General features: G+C 56.7%; 3 protein-coding genes across 3 annotated transcripts; 2 read left to right on the forward strand and 1 right to left on the reverse strand.

Moving 5' to 3' along the window:
- Nucleotides 1-9,761: 9,761 nt before the first annotated feature.
- MIND_00793700 (DSC E3 ubiquitin ligase complex subunit 2) lies at nt 9,762-11,164 on the forward strand (the record flags this gene model as incomplete). The annotated part of the gene is made up of 7 exons (XM_037364622.1): nt 9,762-9,792; nt 9,839-9,912; nt 9,975-10,004; nt 10,049-10,092; nt 10,141-10,219; nt 10,263-10,952; nt 11,003-11,164. The coding sequence occupies 7 exons, from the start codon at nt 9,762-9,764 to the stop codon at nt 11,162-11,164; spliced, it is 1,110 nt and encodes a 369-aa protein (XP_037220266.1).
- Nucleotides 11,165-12,206: 1,042 nt separating this feature from the next.
- MIND_00793800 (Eukaryotic translation initiation factor 3 subunit D) lies at nt 12,207-14,337 on the reverse strand (the record flags this gene model as incomplete). Its single annotated transcript, XM_037364623.1, has 6 exons — nt 12,207-12,299; nt 12,350-12,542; nt 12,720-13,441; nt 13,489-13,621; nt 13,666-13,781; nt 13,828-14,337. 6 exons carry the CDS (start codon nt 14,335-14,337, stop codon nt 12,207-12,209), a joined length of 1,767 nt encoding a protein of 588 aa, XP_037220267.1.
- A 62-nt stretch (nt 14,338-14,399) lies between these two features.
- On the forward strand, nt 14,400-15,733 carry MIND_00793900 (RRM domain-containing protein; the record flags this gene model as incomplete). The annotated part of the gene is made up of 6 exons (XM_037364624.1): nt 14,400-14,416; nt 14,464-14,619; nt 14,672-14,928; nt 14,978-15,415; nt 15,457-15,478; nt 15,523-15,733. Exons 1-6 carry the CDS (start codon nt 14,412-14,414, stop codon nt 15,731-15,733), a joined length of 1,089 nt encoding a protein of 362 aa, XP_037220268.1. The 5' UTR covers nt 14,400-14,411.
- Between the last annotated feature and the right edge of the window lie 1,015 nt (nt 15,734-16,748).

Consider the following 16,748-nt stretch of genomic DNA (forward strand, 5'->3'; position numbering starts at 1 on the left):
CCGATTCGCCGGCGCCGGGGCCGTAGCAGCACCCGAAGCAGAAGACGCGCGCCCTCGTAGATCTACGACTAACACTTACTCGGCGTCTGCAGGATACGCAGATAGCGATAGCGATAGCGAAACCGATAACCGACGATCCCCCTATCGTCTTCCAGAAACCGCCACAACCGGCAGCCCTCCCCCCACCTCTTTCGGCCCACCGCGCAAATCCAGGACTCGCACACTCGCACAATCTGCCCATATCCGTCGCGCCCCTTCCGCGTCGAACCCCCGCGCCTGTCTTACGCGGCCGCCCCTATTCAGGTATCGCGCGCAAGCCCAGGTAGGCGTTCGCCCTGGCCGAACGCGCGCTGTACGTGGCGCGGCTTACGCGTCGGTGCGAGCTCGGATGCGGATGCATGCGCAAGGGCCTGCGCTGGGGGATTAATATTCGGAATTGCGCTGGGGGGCGTTTCTGGAACGCGCGGATCTGCGAACGCGAAGCTGCGAAGAGTGCGCGGAGGCCGCGTAGCGCAGGGCGCGGATGTGCAGCATCCACTGGCCTTGCTTACTTGCTGCACGCCTGCGCGTCAAGTCCGCGCCCGCGCCGATCGTCCGGGGATCAACGCGCCGCCGCCCGGCCCCGCTAGGTCGCCGTACGCCGCGCCGCCGCCGCCCCGGTAGGTACGCACGCCGCACGCACAAGCTCTGGCTCTAGCTCAGGCTCTGGCCAGCCTAACCTCCCGTCGCCGGCGTTCGGCCCGGAACCCGCCCGCCCGGCCGGGCCCGCCCGCCCGCAACCTTCAAGGTTAAGTTTAATAGTCCATGCTCAAGCGCACCGTCGAAATTCGACGCGGACGCGGACGCCGCTGGGTTCCTGGGGAGCTTCCCCAGCGCCCGCCAGCGCTGGCCGGCGCCAGATCGGGAAGGCTCTTTCGAACGGTCGGATGCTGGACGCGGATGCTGTGGTTTTAGCCCAGCGGCGGCGGCGGTGGGCTTCGAGAAGGCCGCGGATGAGGATGACGTCGCAGTCTAAGTGTAAGTGGAGGTGTATGAATACAGCCAGTGCCATTGCCAGGGGTTCGAAAGACGCTTCGAGTTCGCGCACAGCACAGCAGCTGAGATACGCCTAGTCCCCGTCCCAGGCAGGGGGTCCTCGCCTCGCCGCATGACGCTGACGGGCAGCACGGAGGGAGAAGCCGCGCCATATCGCCGGCGCCGTTTCGCCATTCCCGGGCCCGGGCCCGGGGCTGTCCCCTTCCCAGCGCGGTGCCTGGTTTCCAGAACGTCCAGAAGCGCGTGACCGTGACGTCGACCAGACCAGACAGCGTGCTACGCCCCGGCCACCGCTCCTCCCAGTGCTTACTAGTGTGCCAATGGGAGCGTCCAACGCTGAAGCCAGGAGTTGCGTTTCGCCGGGCCCGGGCGCCGGGCGCGCCGGCAGCAGTGCATGTGCGACAGTCCATTGTCCATTTCCGCGCTCCGCCGACTCGGAGGGGCAGATCGAGAGACGGCAACGGCGACTGGGCCCACAGACAGACAAGTCGCCGTGCAGGAAGCAGGAAGCAGCCCCGTCGCCTTCGCTGCTGGCGAGATGGGCGCCTATGCCCACGAGCGGTGTTTGCGCTTACGAGAGATAGCGGCGGAGTCGGGGTCGAGCCGGAGCTGGCGTTCGCGCGGGGGTTGTGCGGCGCACACACGCACACGCACACGCACACACAGAACGGGACGGGGGCGATTCCGTGATGCGCATGTAAGCGCGCAAAGCAGAGTTTGGCCAGGTGGTGACAAAGTGTACTCGCGATCGTGGACGCCGGGACGGGACTAGGCACTAGTGGCAAAGTGCAGTGCAGTGCGACGGCGTCGCAGGTGGGTGGGGCCTTCCGGAGCGGGCAGCGGGCAGTGGGCACTGGGCAGTCACGGTGTCTGCCAGTGCAGTGGGGCGGTGCAGCGGGGCGGTGCAGGGAAGTCCGGAGCAAAGTAAGCACGGTTTCAGGCTGCTTTAGGGCAAGTGTCAGCTGCAGCGCACGACCAGTAGTAGTAGAGCCGGGGATAGAGCGGGCTAGCCCGACGCAGACTCGCACATACGCGCGCCGGGGCTCCGGCGCCAGTGGCTGGTTGGCAGCACTCGGCAACGGGCGCTGCCCTGCCCTGCCTGCAAAGAAGCCCCCCATCGGGCTAGCCCGACGCAGTGCACATACGCACGCCGCCGCCAGTGGCTGGTTGGCAGCACTCGGCAACGGGCGCTGCCCTGCCCTGCCTGCAAAGAAGCCCCCCATCGCGAAGAGAAGCCCCCAGCAAAGACTTGGATGCGGACGCCGGACGGCGATCAGCATCAGCAGCCAGCCAGCCACAACGGCGACGGCGGTGCGGTGCGCTTCGCGACGGCGTTTGGGCCATAATCACTGTCCGAGTCAACTAGCACTCCCCCGGACCCGCATCGTATGCGTATCTGTCCAACACCGTTGCGTGATGCAGCCCCGCCCCACGCCCACGCCCACGCCCACGCACCCGCGGGCGGGCATAGCGGATTAGCGGCCGCGGCCGCGGAGGATTGTTCGGGACGGGCGATCGGCGGCGCACGCCCACGTCCCGCGCCCGCAGATCCGCTGGCGCGGGCGCTAGCGCGGGCGTCGTGGCGCGTCGTGGCGCGCGTCGTGGCGCGCGTCGTGGCTGCATCAGAAAAGAAAAGAACACAACATCGTAACGCGTGATCGCTGATGTGATCATGATGGCCAACGCGTCACACGTGAGGTCAGCGTCACGGTGCCGCGTTGGCAGTTGCCTTGTGCGCTGCTCCACCGGCACTTCCGGTGCGACGCCGCGCGGACACGACACAAGAGGGAGAACTTGAAGCCGGACGCTGAAACTGGGGCTGCAACGCTCCACCGCGCCGGGCCCACGGACATCGCGACTAGTGCTAGCTCACTCCGAGTCGGACACTGCCCAGTGCCCCGGCGAAGGCGACACTGCACAGATCTAGAGGCACCCCACCCCGGTCGCGACGCGGTGGACGTGGACGTGGGGTGCACCGCCCGCGATAATGGACGCGGTGATATCACTTCATAGATGGTCGGCGATAGCGCAGGCAGGCTCCCGCGATCATCAGCCCATCGCGCACCGCACCGCACCGCACCGTATCAGATACATCTCCATCTCCATCGTGGCGCCGCGCCCCGACGTCCCCGGCCGCGCCGATCGCACGCGTCGCACGGGCGCCTCGACGCACTCGAATTTGACGCCGCCGATCCTCGTCGGTATGGACTGCTATTGCATTTCGCGGCCGATCGGATAATGGATTCACTCAGTACGTATTTGCCATCGCCCGCGAACGCCTCCAGGCACCGGCAGACGCCGCGCGCTCCACGCTCCACGCCCACGCGCCCCGCATCGATGCCCACGCCCGCCCGTGACGCACGCCCCACCGCCGTCCGACCCGCGCAGGCGCTAGCCGCAAGCGGTTGCGATAAGCGATAAGATCGCCCGCCGATAAGATACCGATTGCAATCGTGCGCGGGCTCCCCGGCGGTCTCGGGCGGGCGATCTGCGCCCCTAGGCCGTGCGTGTCACTGCGCATGCGCGCCCTCAGGCTTAGGCCGGGGTGCGCGAATCCCAAGTCGAGGCTCGCGAATCCCGAGTTGAGGACCGCGCCAGCGAGGACGCCCCTGTGTCGCACTGGGGATTATCATTTGTAGCCACGCCAGGTCAGGCGGATGCAAAACGACGGTCAGGGGCGCATCGGTCGCTTTGCTTCCACCCGCCGCAGCGATCGCGCAGTCGCAGTCGCAATCGGAAACGCGATCGGCGGGGGCCGGGGCTGGGGCTTTGACACGAATACAGAGCGTCGCAGCTTGCTGGCGCGGTGAGGACGTCGACGAGGGTCGGTGCTGGGTGTTGTGCGCGTCGGTGGCTGTTGCACGTGCCGGTGCGGCCGATCGCCCGCGCCGCCCACGACAGCGACGGCGCCCTGCACCTCCCGGCGTCGTGCGCACCCACCGCGCCGCGGCGCCACGTGAGCGCGCAATATGCGCGGTGCAATATTAATTTGCAAGCGATACAAAGCACCTCGCGACAATACGACGCCACTCGCGTCCGCGGTCCGGATCCCCTCGCGTTCCGAATCCGAATCCGGTTCGCACCACCCCACGACCGCTGCGCCCTGGCCCTGGCGAGCCACGAGCGCCCAGCGCCCAGCGCCGCAACTGCGCGGTGCGCAATTGGAAAACGCCTGCGAAGCTCTGCTCTTGGTCTTGCTTATATTACTTACTTGCAAGGAGGACCGACGCGCAGGGGGATCTGCGCCCGAGGATTCGCCGGCGCGCGATCCGGCGACGTGCGCAATGGCGATAAGATTGCGCGTGGCGCGTGGCGCGAGGCGGCGGGCGGTCGGCTGGCGGGGGGTGCCGCGCCACTGATCGAGGAGGGCGATCATCGCTGATGCGCGCGCGTCTGCTACTAGCGCAGGTGCGGCGGTCCGTGCCGTGCTGCCCGGCCTTCAGGACGCGTCCTACAAATGCGTCACCGTCGCCGTCGCCGTCACCGTCACGGTCGCCCGTCGCGCACCCGTCGCGCACCCGCCATGCATATGATCACCTGCCCGGCGAATTCGTCCTCCCCGCGCCGATCCCAGGGCTGACAGTGTCGCCGGCGGAGATAGGGTATACCCGCCGCGCGCGCGCGCACGTCGCCGGTTTTTTTCGAAATGGAGATAGGGGTGGGGAGGAGGTGGCGTGGCGTGGGCGTCGGGTCGGGCTGGAAATGTGTTATGTATTGTGGAGAACAAATAGAGAGCGGGTGGACAGTTGCGGGCGTGCCCGGGGTCCAGTGTGCATTGCAGGGAGGGCGGAGCCCGGGCTGCTGCAGCCTGTTCGCGCCACGTTCACGGTCACGGTCGCTGGACGTGGTGCGGGCGCCGAGCGCCGTAACGCGTGCAAGGCGCAAGTATTGTGTCGCTCCAGCCCGCCGGAGCGGCCCGTGCCATAGTCATACCGCACTTTCAAGTTTCCGCGACGCCGGCGGGGCGTGGGACCGTACGCGTGGGTGCGGCTGAGTAACATAGACTGCAAGTCTTGTTCAGCTGTATTGTCACCTGTGTCGCGGCGGGTTTCCGAGCGCCGGCGGCAGAGAAGCACACCTGCGTATCGCGAGCCCGAGTCCGAGGGTGGAGCCTGTGCTTATAATTACGAGTAGCCGACGCACATTCGGCCGTCCCGAAGCCCGTGCGGCGGCGGCGCCACAGCCTGCTATAGAAGGTCAGCGTGTTAACTTGAAGCAAGTGCTCCGTTTCTGATGAGCTATAGAGTACTAGTAAGTGACTTACTCCATAATAAGAGTAAGTATCGGAGGACATTTCGACTCGACGCCGAGCGTGGACTCAGCGCCAGTGGCGAGAAGACGCCTTGCCCACCGGCAATGCCCAGTGCCCACTACTTCCGCGGCGGCGCGCCGGGCCAACTGCGCCCGATGCGATGATCGGCACCATGATACAAACTTTAGTGCTGGCCGACTTATGATATTATGCACAATGCATAATAATAATATCATAACTTGGTCCTCTGTAGCATAATTGCCGAACCTAAGGTTTGGCTCTAGAGAATCATGTTGAAACCAGCCCCCCCATATCGGGAATGACTGTGCATTTCTACAACCCTTTTGGGACGAGCCACATCGGATAATAAATACCTAGTTGCTGAGATGTGGAAAATACTGTTGCTATCAAGAGGTAGTCTAATGATAGGGTGGAGAGAAGTAGTAGTACTAGATATTCATTATGACACTAAAGTATATTGAGTAATCCCCCCTTGTTTTAAAAACTGTTTATAAACACTCTTGTTTTTGTTAGGCTTCGGGTCGGGCCATGCAAGGTCTCTCTTAAGAATACATGCCCAGAACAGAACAGACGAGTTGTCAGGCCCGTAAGCAGAGCAAGCAGGGTAGATTTGCACTGAAAGGGCCCATTAACTCAGTCCCTAGTCGTTATCAGTGGTCGAAGGTTCGAATGGGGTCGTTTCGGGCCCAATGAGTCAGTGATTCCTCCTTGCATGGAGAGAAGCGGTACTTTAGACGATCTAAGTGATGGAGTACATGGTATACCTATCGCGCGTTTATATATGCAGGCCCGCAAAGGGGTGATTGGACACCCTGGCCTCTCCTGCTCCTCCCTCGCCCCGTTCCTGGCTGCAGAGGGGACGATTGTACATCCCTTGCAGGCCAGGCGCTACTCCTAACCTCCTAGTACTCCCCCCAATCCCCTGGTGTCGAGTTGGGCTCGGCGACAGCTCGACACGTCATTCTCGGTCATGTGCTTCCCACGTGTGCATTCATCCTACTGGGGTGCCTGTTCCCTGTCGTCATATGCTGCGTGTTGCGGGCCTGTTATGGCCCAACACCAGCGCCAGAGCGGATGGGCCAGGTCTTATCTGTGATATAGGGGAGGCTTTTCAGTCAAATGTCTGCAGTGAATTGCATTTTGGTTTTTTTGTAAATTGTCAATAGTCAGCTGCCTAGCAGGCAGACCCCTTAGAGTTGCTTCTCTTTGGATCCTCCCCTGCTAGGACCTCACTCTCAGGCCTCCAGGTTCTGTGCTTACTAGCTGATATTTTGTCTTTGTTGGTGTGACTTTAAACAGCTCCTCAGTCACATGTCACCCAGGGCTCAGCTGTAAGGGCAACCCTGGAGACTCCGACGAAAGCCTAGCAGGGGAGGATCCAAAGCGTGAATAAAAGCTATGGAAATACACGGAGGGACCGACCTAGCAGGGGAGGATCCAAAGAGAAGAAACTCTAAGGGTCCACCTGCTAGGGCGCCAACTATATACTGGTCGTCCGTAACTGCCGACGTAGAGCGCAGAAGGCCTGAGCGGTGTCGCAGGCTCTGTCCCAAGGTGATCATTGGGAGGGTCTTGACGGATCGGTGATTGTGCGGGTGAAGGAGGTCGTGGATGATGGTCGGGGTGGGTCGGAGCGTCTGAGGGGGCGCCGGTCGGATGCGCCTCGGATGCGCTCGGAGGGTCCGAAGGAGGCTGAAGCAGGGGTTCCCCTGACATCAGCCTGATAATTTTTTTCATCAGTTATTCATGCACCTTGGGGGGGGTGCCAAACAATTAAAATACTTAGTACAGGCACTATATTATAAAATCCCTACAGGGCCTTAGTTATAAGTTAATATAGCTGATTTTCCATTTATAGTAGGCATTTTATTGCTTATTTGATGGATTTGATTGCATCAGTCCACAAGTGCAATGCAAGGACCAAAGGAAGAGGATAGAGAAGGCAGTCATGTCAAATTGCACCTGATGGAGTTGGTGAATGCAAAGCCAGAGACAACTCTGCACTGGAAATAGAGACAACTCTGTGGGTTGGAAAGGGAGATTCCCTTGACAGTAGGAACAAGTATCCCAAGCAAATCACAAGCTTCTCTGAGTAATTTACATAGGTCTACAGGGTTCTTAGTTGGCCAACCAAATTCAGAATGATCCACAGATAAGATTGCGAAGGTTTTACATGTGGATCGCTTAGACGGCATCAAAGTCTAAGTTAAGCGTATAGTCTGTGGAGTGGGAAAGTTGTTTGACGCGCCTGATGCGAGGTGTGTGTGTGAGTCGTCCAAGTTCTGCGGACCGGACTTTGCGGCGGTCAGCAGATCGAGTTGGGATCAAGTCAAGACTCACGAGGATGTCAAGGCACGTCGCCCGAACGGGCAAGCCGCCCACCGTGGCGTCGTGTCGCAGCCGAACCGCAGCAGTGTTCACGTTTATATTGGCGCGGGCTTCTAGCGGGGTCGAGCGGCGCGCCATGTGCTCGCAGTCTGCATTGTATGGCGCAACTCGCTTGCAAGTGCGGATGAGTACATATGGGCATTGCAGGACTGTATCCGTTTTCCGCTTTGGTAATACGGTATACTGACAGAGGGACGAGTAACCGTGCAGATTACCCGGTGCCAATATCGGAATAGCAAAGCAGGTTGAATTATTCAGTCCACGTTCGCCGTGCAAAGTAGATTGCTTGGTTGCTGCATCGCGGCGGCGCAACGTGAAACCTATATGAGCATTAGCCGACACATTTAACGGGGCTTCTGGCCCGGGCTCAACGTGCGCAGACCCGGTAAACGTTCCCCACCTCGGATAATAGGCACGCGTCTGGCCATTACATGAATTGGCGGGGTAAGACTTGAAACGCGACAGTCACATAGCGACTTAGCGTTGTCGGTGTCGGTCTCCGGTCGCGCCAGGATGCACTCTGGCAACGACGGCAGGGTCGAGAAGATGCAAGGCCAAAACCGGGGCAAGAGGAAAAGCCGGCCGGATAGGCGCCCGCACGTCGATGACGCCGGCGCGGTATCAGACAACCCCATTTGGGCAAATCCCGCCGGCGCACTGGCCATCAGCAGATCGCCTCCAGTTTGCCGTTTGGCGGCGCACAAATGGGGAAACCGTGCCAGCACTGCGTCAGCTGCCGCGCGTCAGGCAGAAGGCTCAATGTGCGTCCCTGTGCCCGAAATGGAAAGAAACATATGCATAGGCGGACACCGCGATAAGCCCATGGGCGTTTGGTGGGCGGCGCGGAGCTGGATGTTTTCAGGGGTAGGCAAGCCAAGGGCGGAGAAGACAGCGCAGATATGCCAGGGCCGGCAGTTGGCGCCGCATTATCGACTGGATGGACGCGCGATTGGGGGTGTTGCAGTTTTTGGCGCAGTGCTGTGCGTAACTGCTGTCGTATCTGACCTGGGTCAAGTCAGCGATTTCATTGACTGGAGAAGTAAAACAGACAAGGCAATTGTCAATGTAGTTCAGCACTGCCCCCCGTTGTAACCCTTCCAATAGAGTGTGTGGGTAATCTGACGCGGAACTCCGCAGACAATTGCAGTTAGACGGATAAAAACGAGAGCTGTTGCGCCAGAGTTGGAGTCAGCGAACAGGACAACGCCGTCTTCTCTTCTTCCGTGGCCAACGAAAGAACCCATTCAGTGGGCTCCGCGGGTCCCTGCCGCAGATACTTCCCGGGCGAGATAGGAAGAGAGAATAGCGGCGGACATAACGGTGCTGTTGGGGGATCGCCGGGTGTTCCCACAATCTAGAGTAGACGCGCGCTGTCATTCGTGCGACTGGCCGTATATGGCTCGATCCGATATTGCTGTTGAGATAAAGAGGCTGTAAATCTTGCGTAACATGACCCGGCCTCAACGTGACGCATGCCGGGAAACGCCGCAAGCATATAGGCTGGACGATCACGCTGATGGCGCACACAACGAGGCCGCGTATGCGCTCCAAGACCCGTCGGGAGGACGTCATGTGGGCGGGGGGTTATCGCAGGGACGGTGTTGAGAGACCGAGGTCGGCTACAGAGAAAATGGGGCTACGATTTGGCTACGGCGCTTGAGGTTTTCATGTATTCAAGGTTCTGTCGCGTTGGAGCTCGGGATGTCATAGAGCAGCTACAGCCACAGCATAGAATGTGTCCGTGAGGCAAAGCAGGCCAGTTGCCAGCGCGGCAGCCGTGGTGGCTTGAGAAGCCGACTACTTGAATGAGAAAGAAGCCTGCTCCTTGAAACCAAAGAGCCCGTGTCAAGGAACCTGCATCCAAGAGATTGCAGTCAACTTATCACGGCCCAATAGCGGCGGTGGACTCCGATTCAAGCAGGACCTGTAAGGTGGCAATGGATCGGACAAGGACAAGAACCTGCGAGGCTGCGACACAGCAGTTTGGAGCAATGGGCAGACACGTGATGAGTCACGGTCACAGCTTGTGCCTGCCGCTGACGTAGCCTCATCCAATCCTTTCACAATGTCTTTCGAATACGCGCCTGTGTGTAAAGGTACGCTTTTGTTACACCGCTCATGGCCGATTAAAGACCTCTACAGGGCTCATGGTGAGCCTTGCGATCTCTTCGCTGCTCGTCGGCGTGTTCGACGTGAAGCACTATTTCCACCTCCAAGTGCGTTCGCGGTCAGGTGCTTTTGGTATCTCTGGACGCGTCGTTTGACCCAGGCTGGGTAGCTTGTCCCCCACATCTCGCGATACTATCAGGTGCGTGTGTTTGTGACGCCACGTATGCTGCTAAGCTGGCTTAGTATTGGCGACTGCCTACACACCATTTGGCTTTCTCGAGCTCGGGGTATGGTCTCTTGTCCTTTTAGACGGCCAGCCCTTATCAGTGCGTTAGCGACCTGTTCATCGCTGAACTTATCCTCTTCAATATTGGCGTGCAGGTCGAGCGGCAGTTTGGTAGCCTCAAGTTCGCTGTGAGTTTTGAGATCGTCTTCCCCTATTACTTACACGCTCTAGTCATTCGCTGTCATTTCTGCCATCCTCTCCACCGCCCTCGAGTTCCTGACCCTCCTCCTCTTCCACCGTGCGGGCCTGAACCATATCCCCGCCGGCCCAGCGACGCTCATATTCAGCATCCTCTATCAGCACGCACGGATCGTGCCCTCCGCCTACGACTTCCGCATCTTCGGGCTCCCGCTGACCAACAAAAGCTTTACCTATCTTTTCGCGCTCCAACTTGCACTTTCGCATCTCCCAGGCTCGCTCGCTGCAGCCATGGTCGGGATCCTCACCGGGCAGATATATCGTTCGGACATCACGGCTATAAAAAGCTACCGCCTTCCTCCTGGCACAGTCTCGTTTGCGCAAAACTACCTCTTTCCGCTGCTAGGATCGTTACGGGCTGCGAGACGCTCAAATCGCGCATATCCCGATGCTGCTGGAGGGAGTAACAATGGGCCTCTGGAGGACGAAGTCATTACAACTGCCCGGCCTACCTCGATGCCCCCCCGCAATCGCCAACAGCAACAGCAACAACCACAACAACCAGAGGGAAGCGGCTCGGTGGTGCGGGAGTGGGTGCAAGGTATAACTGGCCGCTCGCCCGCCGCGGGTGTGCGAATTCCGACGGAGGCGGAAATTGGACAGCTCACGACGATGTTCCCTGGCATCCGGCGGGGAGGTTCTTGTCGGGACCCTCCAACGCAGGTCTGTAGTTGCAGCACCCGATGTCTGTTGGTTACTCACGACTCTCGTAGTGTCAATATCGAGGGTGCGGTAGAGACACTCTTGAGTTCGCAGCAATAATATTCGGTGTATTTCTGGCTTGCTGTATTGGATGCAGCGGCGTTGCCAGCTCACGGCTGGTCACCGTTTCCTCATTGGTCCTCGCAGTCCTGGTCTTTGATGTGGACGTGTAGGAGACGTCATTGTGAGTTCCCAGCTGTAGACGGATATTTTTGCGTTGTTACTGTGAATGTATTCGGCGAGCTATGTGGTTGGCATCCGATCAGAATATTAGGAAGTAACTCTGGGTCTTTTTAATGCGGCGTTCATATTAATGTATAGTTTCATGTCCTCGTTGACAAGCTTCCAGTAGTATTCTGAGTCAGTGAAGACACGGCTGGCTTCCTGCTATCAGCAAGTATACTCATTATGCACTTGCTATTTACTAGTAGAGCCGCGATGTGATGCCGCGGCCAGTGCGTTATTTCTTCAATGTTTTGAACTTGCGAAGTTAATTTGTTTATTCTCGTAGTATAGCCCCAATGTACTACTAGATGCACATTAACTGTACGTCCCAGCTCCCGCCAGTGGCCAGACGTAAATATCTACAGTTGAAGTTGTATCCGGTGGATGATATCGATCCTCAGCATTCCACACTCGCCTGGACCATAAGTACTATTGTCACTAATAACCGGCGCCGTGACCAGTTGCAGCCTGATATCCTGGGGCCTAAGCACTTAATTGGTAGCCCCATGAGCAGATACTAGCACTCATCCACCGGCTGCACGCGTGAGTTTTCGACAAAGCTTCTGTACTAAATAAACGCTAGAAGGAGGGCGACGCAAGACCACTTATCGCTCGGGCGCCAGCATTGGCAGAACGTCGCTCTTCTCTTTGCCAGACGACCATTTTGGCTGAATGCGGTGCATGCGTGGGCTTTGATTCCACCTATGAAAGTTTCACGTTCTCCAATCTTTGCATGAATTCTGAAGATATATTTTGCATGCGTGTCTTCTTCTTCGTTCAATTGGCAACAAGTCGACTTGACAAAAACCTGCGCGCAAATACCCCGAATGTTCTTTATCTTCAGGCTCACACGCGGGCAGCGTATTCGATAACCCAATTGCAACTCTCCGACTTTAGAGTCGTTGAATGAGAAACTTTCTTCATTCACGTACAAGTCGACTGGAGAACAGAGCTCCAGCGAAGGGCTGCACAGAAAAAGCAAGTGTACAATCATTCCTGTGGTTCCTCCTCTCCGAATACATCTCCTTCGTCCTCGTCGGCGGTGAAAGTCGACATCGGGACCGCATAGAGTCGGATAACAGGCTAGAGTGCACCGTTAGTGAGAAGACAGACGAGCGAAACCAGAATGGTACCTTGTTGGGGTCCTTGACAAGGACATACTTGCCCTCGCCGAGACGCATGCAGATGTCGGTGACGCTGCGGACAATTCCCCAGCCGTTGGCCAGCGAGACATTGAGCTGGCCCGCAAACTCGGTCGGGCGCATGGAAGCCGTGGTGAGAATGACGTGCCGAGTATTATCGCGCGGGTTGGCGCGAGAGATGTAACTGGAGATAACGGTGAGTGGGTAATCGCGAGATGAGATGAGATGAAGGTGAAACATAGAAGCGGAGGTGGAGGCGGGGCAAGTTCCGTGGGCAATCCTCCGATGGAACGCGGAAGATGATCAGGGGAGGGAAAGGAAGGCCCGATAATGAAACTGCGAAGATCAATCAAAGACATACCCGATCTTCATCAACTCAGCCCCGGCCAATACACTTTGCACAGTCCATTTTGCGAGCTTGCAGCTGTTGTTCTTCATCTCCGTGGCAACGACAGCGCCGCGCTGAGAATCGAGCTTTGCGCGCCAATCGGGTGCGCCACCGGCGCCTTGAGAACGGGGATCGAATTCGTTCAACGCACGGACTGTGACGAGCCCTTGGCCATCGCGAGGGTTTCCTTGCCCTGGAATATACGCATCGACCTCCGTTCTGACACAGATCTTGATGTCCTCGTCTTCGGTGATACCAAGGTCGAATACACGGTAACGATACCCACAAGAAGCAAGTGGCTCTGTCTCGTCTGGGCCGTAGAATGGATTCGGATGCGCGAGCTCAACAGACGGCGGCGGCGCAGTCTCAATTACAGACTGGAAGCCAAAGTTTTGGTTGATGTAGGTGGCCTCCAACGAAAGGGAGGTCGCAGAGTTGATTGACGGTACCTCTGGTACCGCTGCTTTTTCCTGTGGGTTGTTGGGGTTTGGCGGAGTAGGGTCTTGAGGTGGGTCGGCAGCATTTTCGTTGACAGTCACGGTATCGAATGGACCGCCATCGCGTTTGTCAAAATATAGATTGTTGCCCTCACGCACGATGACAATGTCCCATGGATAGACAGACCGTGGAGCACACATGAGAACACTGAGGATAACATCAGTGGCGTAGACAGTGGCCGTGTTTTTGGAGGAGAGCTTTCCCAGTGTCAGTTCTTGTAAGAAGAGCTGGAATAAGATCTCACGTCTTGAATAATAGGGTCGTCAGATGTGGTTGTATTGTACTTGATGCGGTCTACTAGCTGCAGAGGTCGCTCATTTTTGGTGGTTATACGATCAAACGTTTTGTCGTATGCAAAAAGTCGGCCATAAGTGTCCCTTGGAAAGAATCAGATTAATTATGGGAAAGAACAGGAACCCACAGATCTACAGGTTCGTCAACTTCGAGACGTAATTTTGTGAGCCGATGGAATTCGATCTCCTCCAGCATCGACCAACTGGGAGAAATGACGACCGACGATTCGCGGGTTCGGTTGTTCTGCATGCACGTAAGTATACAGGCTGAGCGGGAGCGAGTAAAGTACCTTTTCCCAGTCTCTCCAACCCCTTCGTCCACCTCTTTGACCTTGACCACCGCGTCCAGGGACAAAACCACGACCGCCTCTTTGGTTACTTCCTCCGCGAGAGTTATAAGACTGAGAACCACCACGAGTGCCACCCCTTCCTCCTCTGACAAAGGCGCCGCCCCTTCGCGGAACAGTGGTTTTGTTATCCACGAGCGAAAACGACGATTCGTCTTCGACGTGGAAGTAGGCAAATGCACTAGCAGAACCGCTGCCAAATGCCTGGGTTCCATCCCGTCTTCGGCCGCCAGGACCGGTTCCTCTGAGTCCCTGCGCCTGCGGAAGGCCGACAGCAGTTTGACGCGGGTCGGCAGAATCATTCCAATCGGCAAAGCGACCAAGTTTGTCAGATTTCGAGTATGGGGCGTAGGGGATGTCCTTGAACTTGAATTGTTCTGGAAGATTCGATGTAGATGGTCCCCAGCCACCATCGGGGTTGTCGTGGATGGGTGGAAGCTTGAATGAGGCCATCGCTGGAGAAGGCGAAAAAAAGGTCGAGTGTGACGTCGGCGTTACCCGTCACACATCTCCTGCTAAAACTCACCATGAAGTACGTGAAGATTGTGCCAAAGAACACCCGCTGACAATGATGCTTAGTGTAGTGCGCGAAATCAACAAAATCAACCAAGCAGAGCTCGATTTCGGAGCCAGCGGCGCGTCCTGGCACGACGAGTACAAGGATTCGGCCTATATTTTCGTAGGAGGCCTTCATTTCGATCTCACAGAGGGAGATGTTATAACTATCTTCTCACAGTGAGTCTCACCTTTAAATTCCGTCAACTTATTTACCATTTTGCCGCCGCAGATATGGTGAAGTCATGGACATCAATATGCCCCGCGACAAAGACACAGGCAAACGACGCGGCTTCGCGTTTCTCATGTATGAAGACCAACGGTCGACGGTGCTCGCAGTCGATAACCTCAATGGCGCACATGTGTTGGAAAAGACATTACGTGTAGACCATGTCAAGAACTATAAGCAGGGCAAAGTGCGAAACGAAGATGGAGAGCTCGTTGAGCCGGAGGAGCAGAGTCTCAATGCCAAACCTGAAATGATAATGGGTACGTGGAATCCCAGTCCAGACATATTAGTGTCTCAATATCACGGAAGATGACGGTGACGATGCTGCTTCGGAATCATCGGCCTCGACTGGAGCATCCATTGACCCAGAAGACCCGATGCGCGACTTCTTGATTGCCCAAAGGCGCGAGGCCAAGGCTCTGCAAAAGAGTAAATCTAAAACGAAGAAATCCAAGTCGAAAGGCAAGCATAAGGACGAGACACCTGAAGAGAGGCGTGCCAGAAAGGCGAAAAAAGCGGAGAAGAAGGCGCGGAAAGAGAAGAAAGGGAAATCGGACGGGGTAAGAGGAGTACAGGACTTGTTAAACTCGCTGGGAGGCGGAGGTTTTCCGAGACGCGAAAGGTCTTTGTCGCGAACGCCTCCGCGTCGGGAACGAAGTCGCTCTCCACCGCCTCGACGCGGTTATTCTCCACGTCGTGACCGTTCTCCACCATATCACGACCGTGACCAACATCGCTCTCGGGAACGTGAGTGGGATCGACACGGACGAGGCTGATGATGATGGTAGTTGGCTCGTACAAACATACAGTGTAAGGCGCACTCATCGTTTTCATTCATTAATTATGGGCTTAAGGCACTATCCCCGAGAAACGCCGTTCTGTCAAAGTCTGCGATCTGAAACGCTTGATTTCGGGAGGAATGTACGACTTGGATGTCTAACCGTCATCAAGTACCACGTCGAGGAAACTTTCCTGTTCTGTATGGGCATGCAGATGACGGTTCAAACCAAGAGCGGGACTGGTCAAGGCCAGTATATCCGTTTCAATGGGTACGAATCGCGTTAGCTCTCAGGCTGGTCGTTCAAATAATACATATACATACGCGTTTGGATAAGGTCGTCGGAAGGCAAGGGCTTGTGGCGGCGATGTGCAATTGACCCCCAGGCTCCAAGGCACCCGATGAGTTGAAACTTGAGTTGAGACGGAGGGGTGGGTTGACGTGGGTGACGGCGAAGCGGTCTTCACCACCGTTCTAAATCTGACTCAAGGCCGGAAATTGCGTTCGGCCATAACCAGAAGCGAAACCGGCATGACGATTTTAAATTCCTATCTGGGCCTCCGAGAACCTCATGTTACTGTATCGTGTATGCATATTCAGCGACCCCCCTTATCTAGTAGGGAGAAGATGCAACCAATACTGAGTGACCGGGAGTAGCTGGCAGGACGTGTACTCATTCTGCATCGTCGGAGTCTCACGCTCTAATTGTGGTGTTATTGAACAACACAAGCAACTGAAGCTTGGCCAGCGAATGGTTTTCTAGAATGTCACTCGGCAGTATGGCGGCAAATAGGTGTTTCAGCAACAGACCAAGCCTAATTCAGAGGTGTAGACACCTTGACCAGAAAGTCGTAGGTCAAATAGTCAGCCGCCATATGCATGAGCTGGAGGCATTCAGTCCAGCCAGGTCCAGCCAGAGTTCAATAAGTAATAATAATTTGAATAGATGTTTGGATATTGAGAAGCCGTCTGGCGACTGTAGGTTTCAGAACCTGAACATTACTGTATTATCAGCTTCAAGTCATTGACAACTTGAATCAGAAGGCAACAAAACACTAAGTAGTCAAGATCCCATAGATCATCTGTCTAATAATCAGAAGAAATTTACAAGTTACAGTAAGTTCCATACAGGGACCAAAGGGAGGGAATCTGAATGGCTATAATATTAGCCTATCATAATGCTATATAGGAGTGAGCAACTATATGTTTTGCAGGCTAGATGCAAGTCTGAACAAATACATAAATTTCTGAAGATATGTTTGGAGAGTCCCTAACCTGGTGTGATATATGAAAAAAATCATA

The sequence above is a fragment of the Mycena indigotica genome, assembly GCF_014461135.1.
Source record: "Mycena indigotica strain 171206Taipei chromosome Unknown Mind.scaff0006, whole genome shotgun sequence".
NCBI lineage: Eukaryota > Fungi > Basidiomycota > Agaricomycetes > Agaricales > Mycenaceae > Mycena > Mycena indigotica.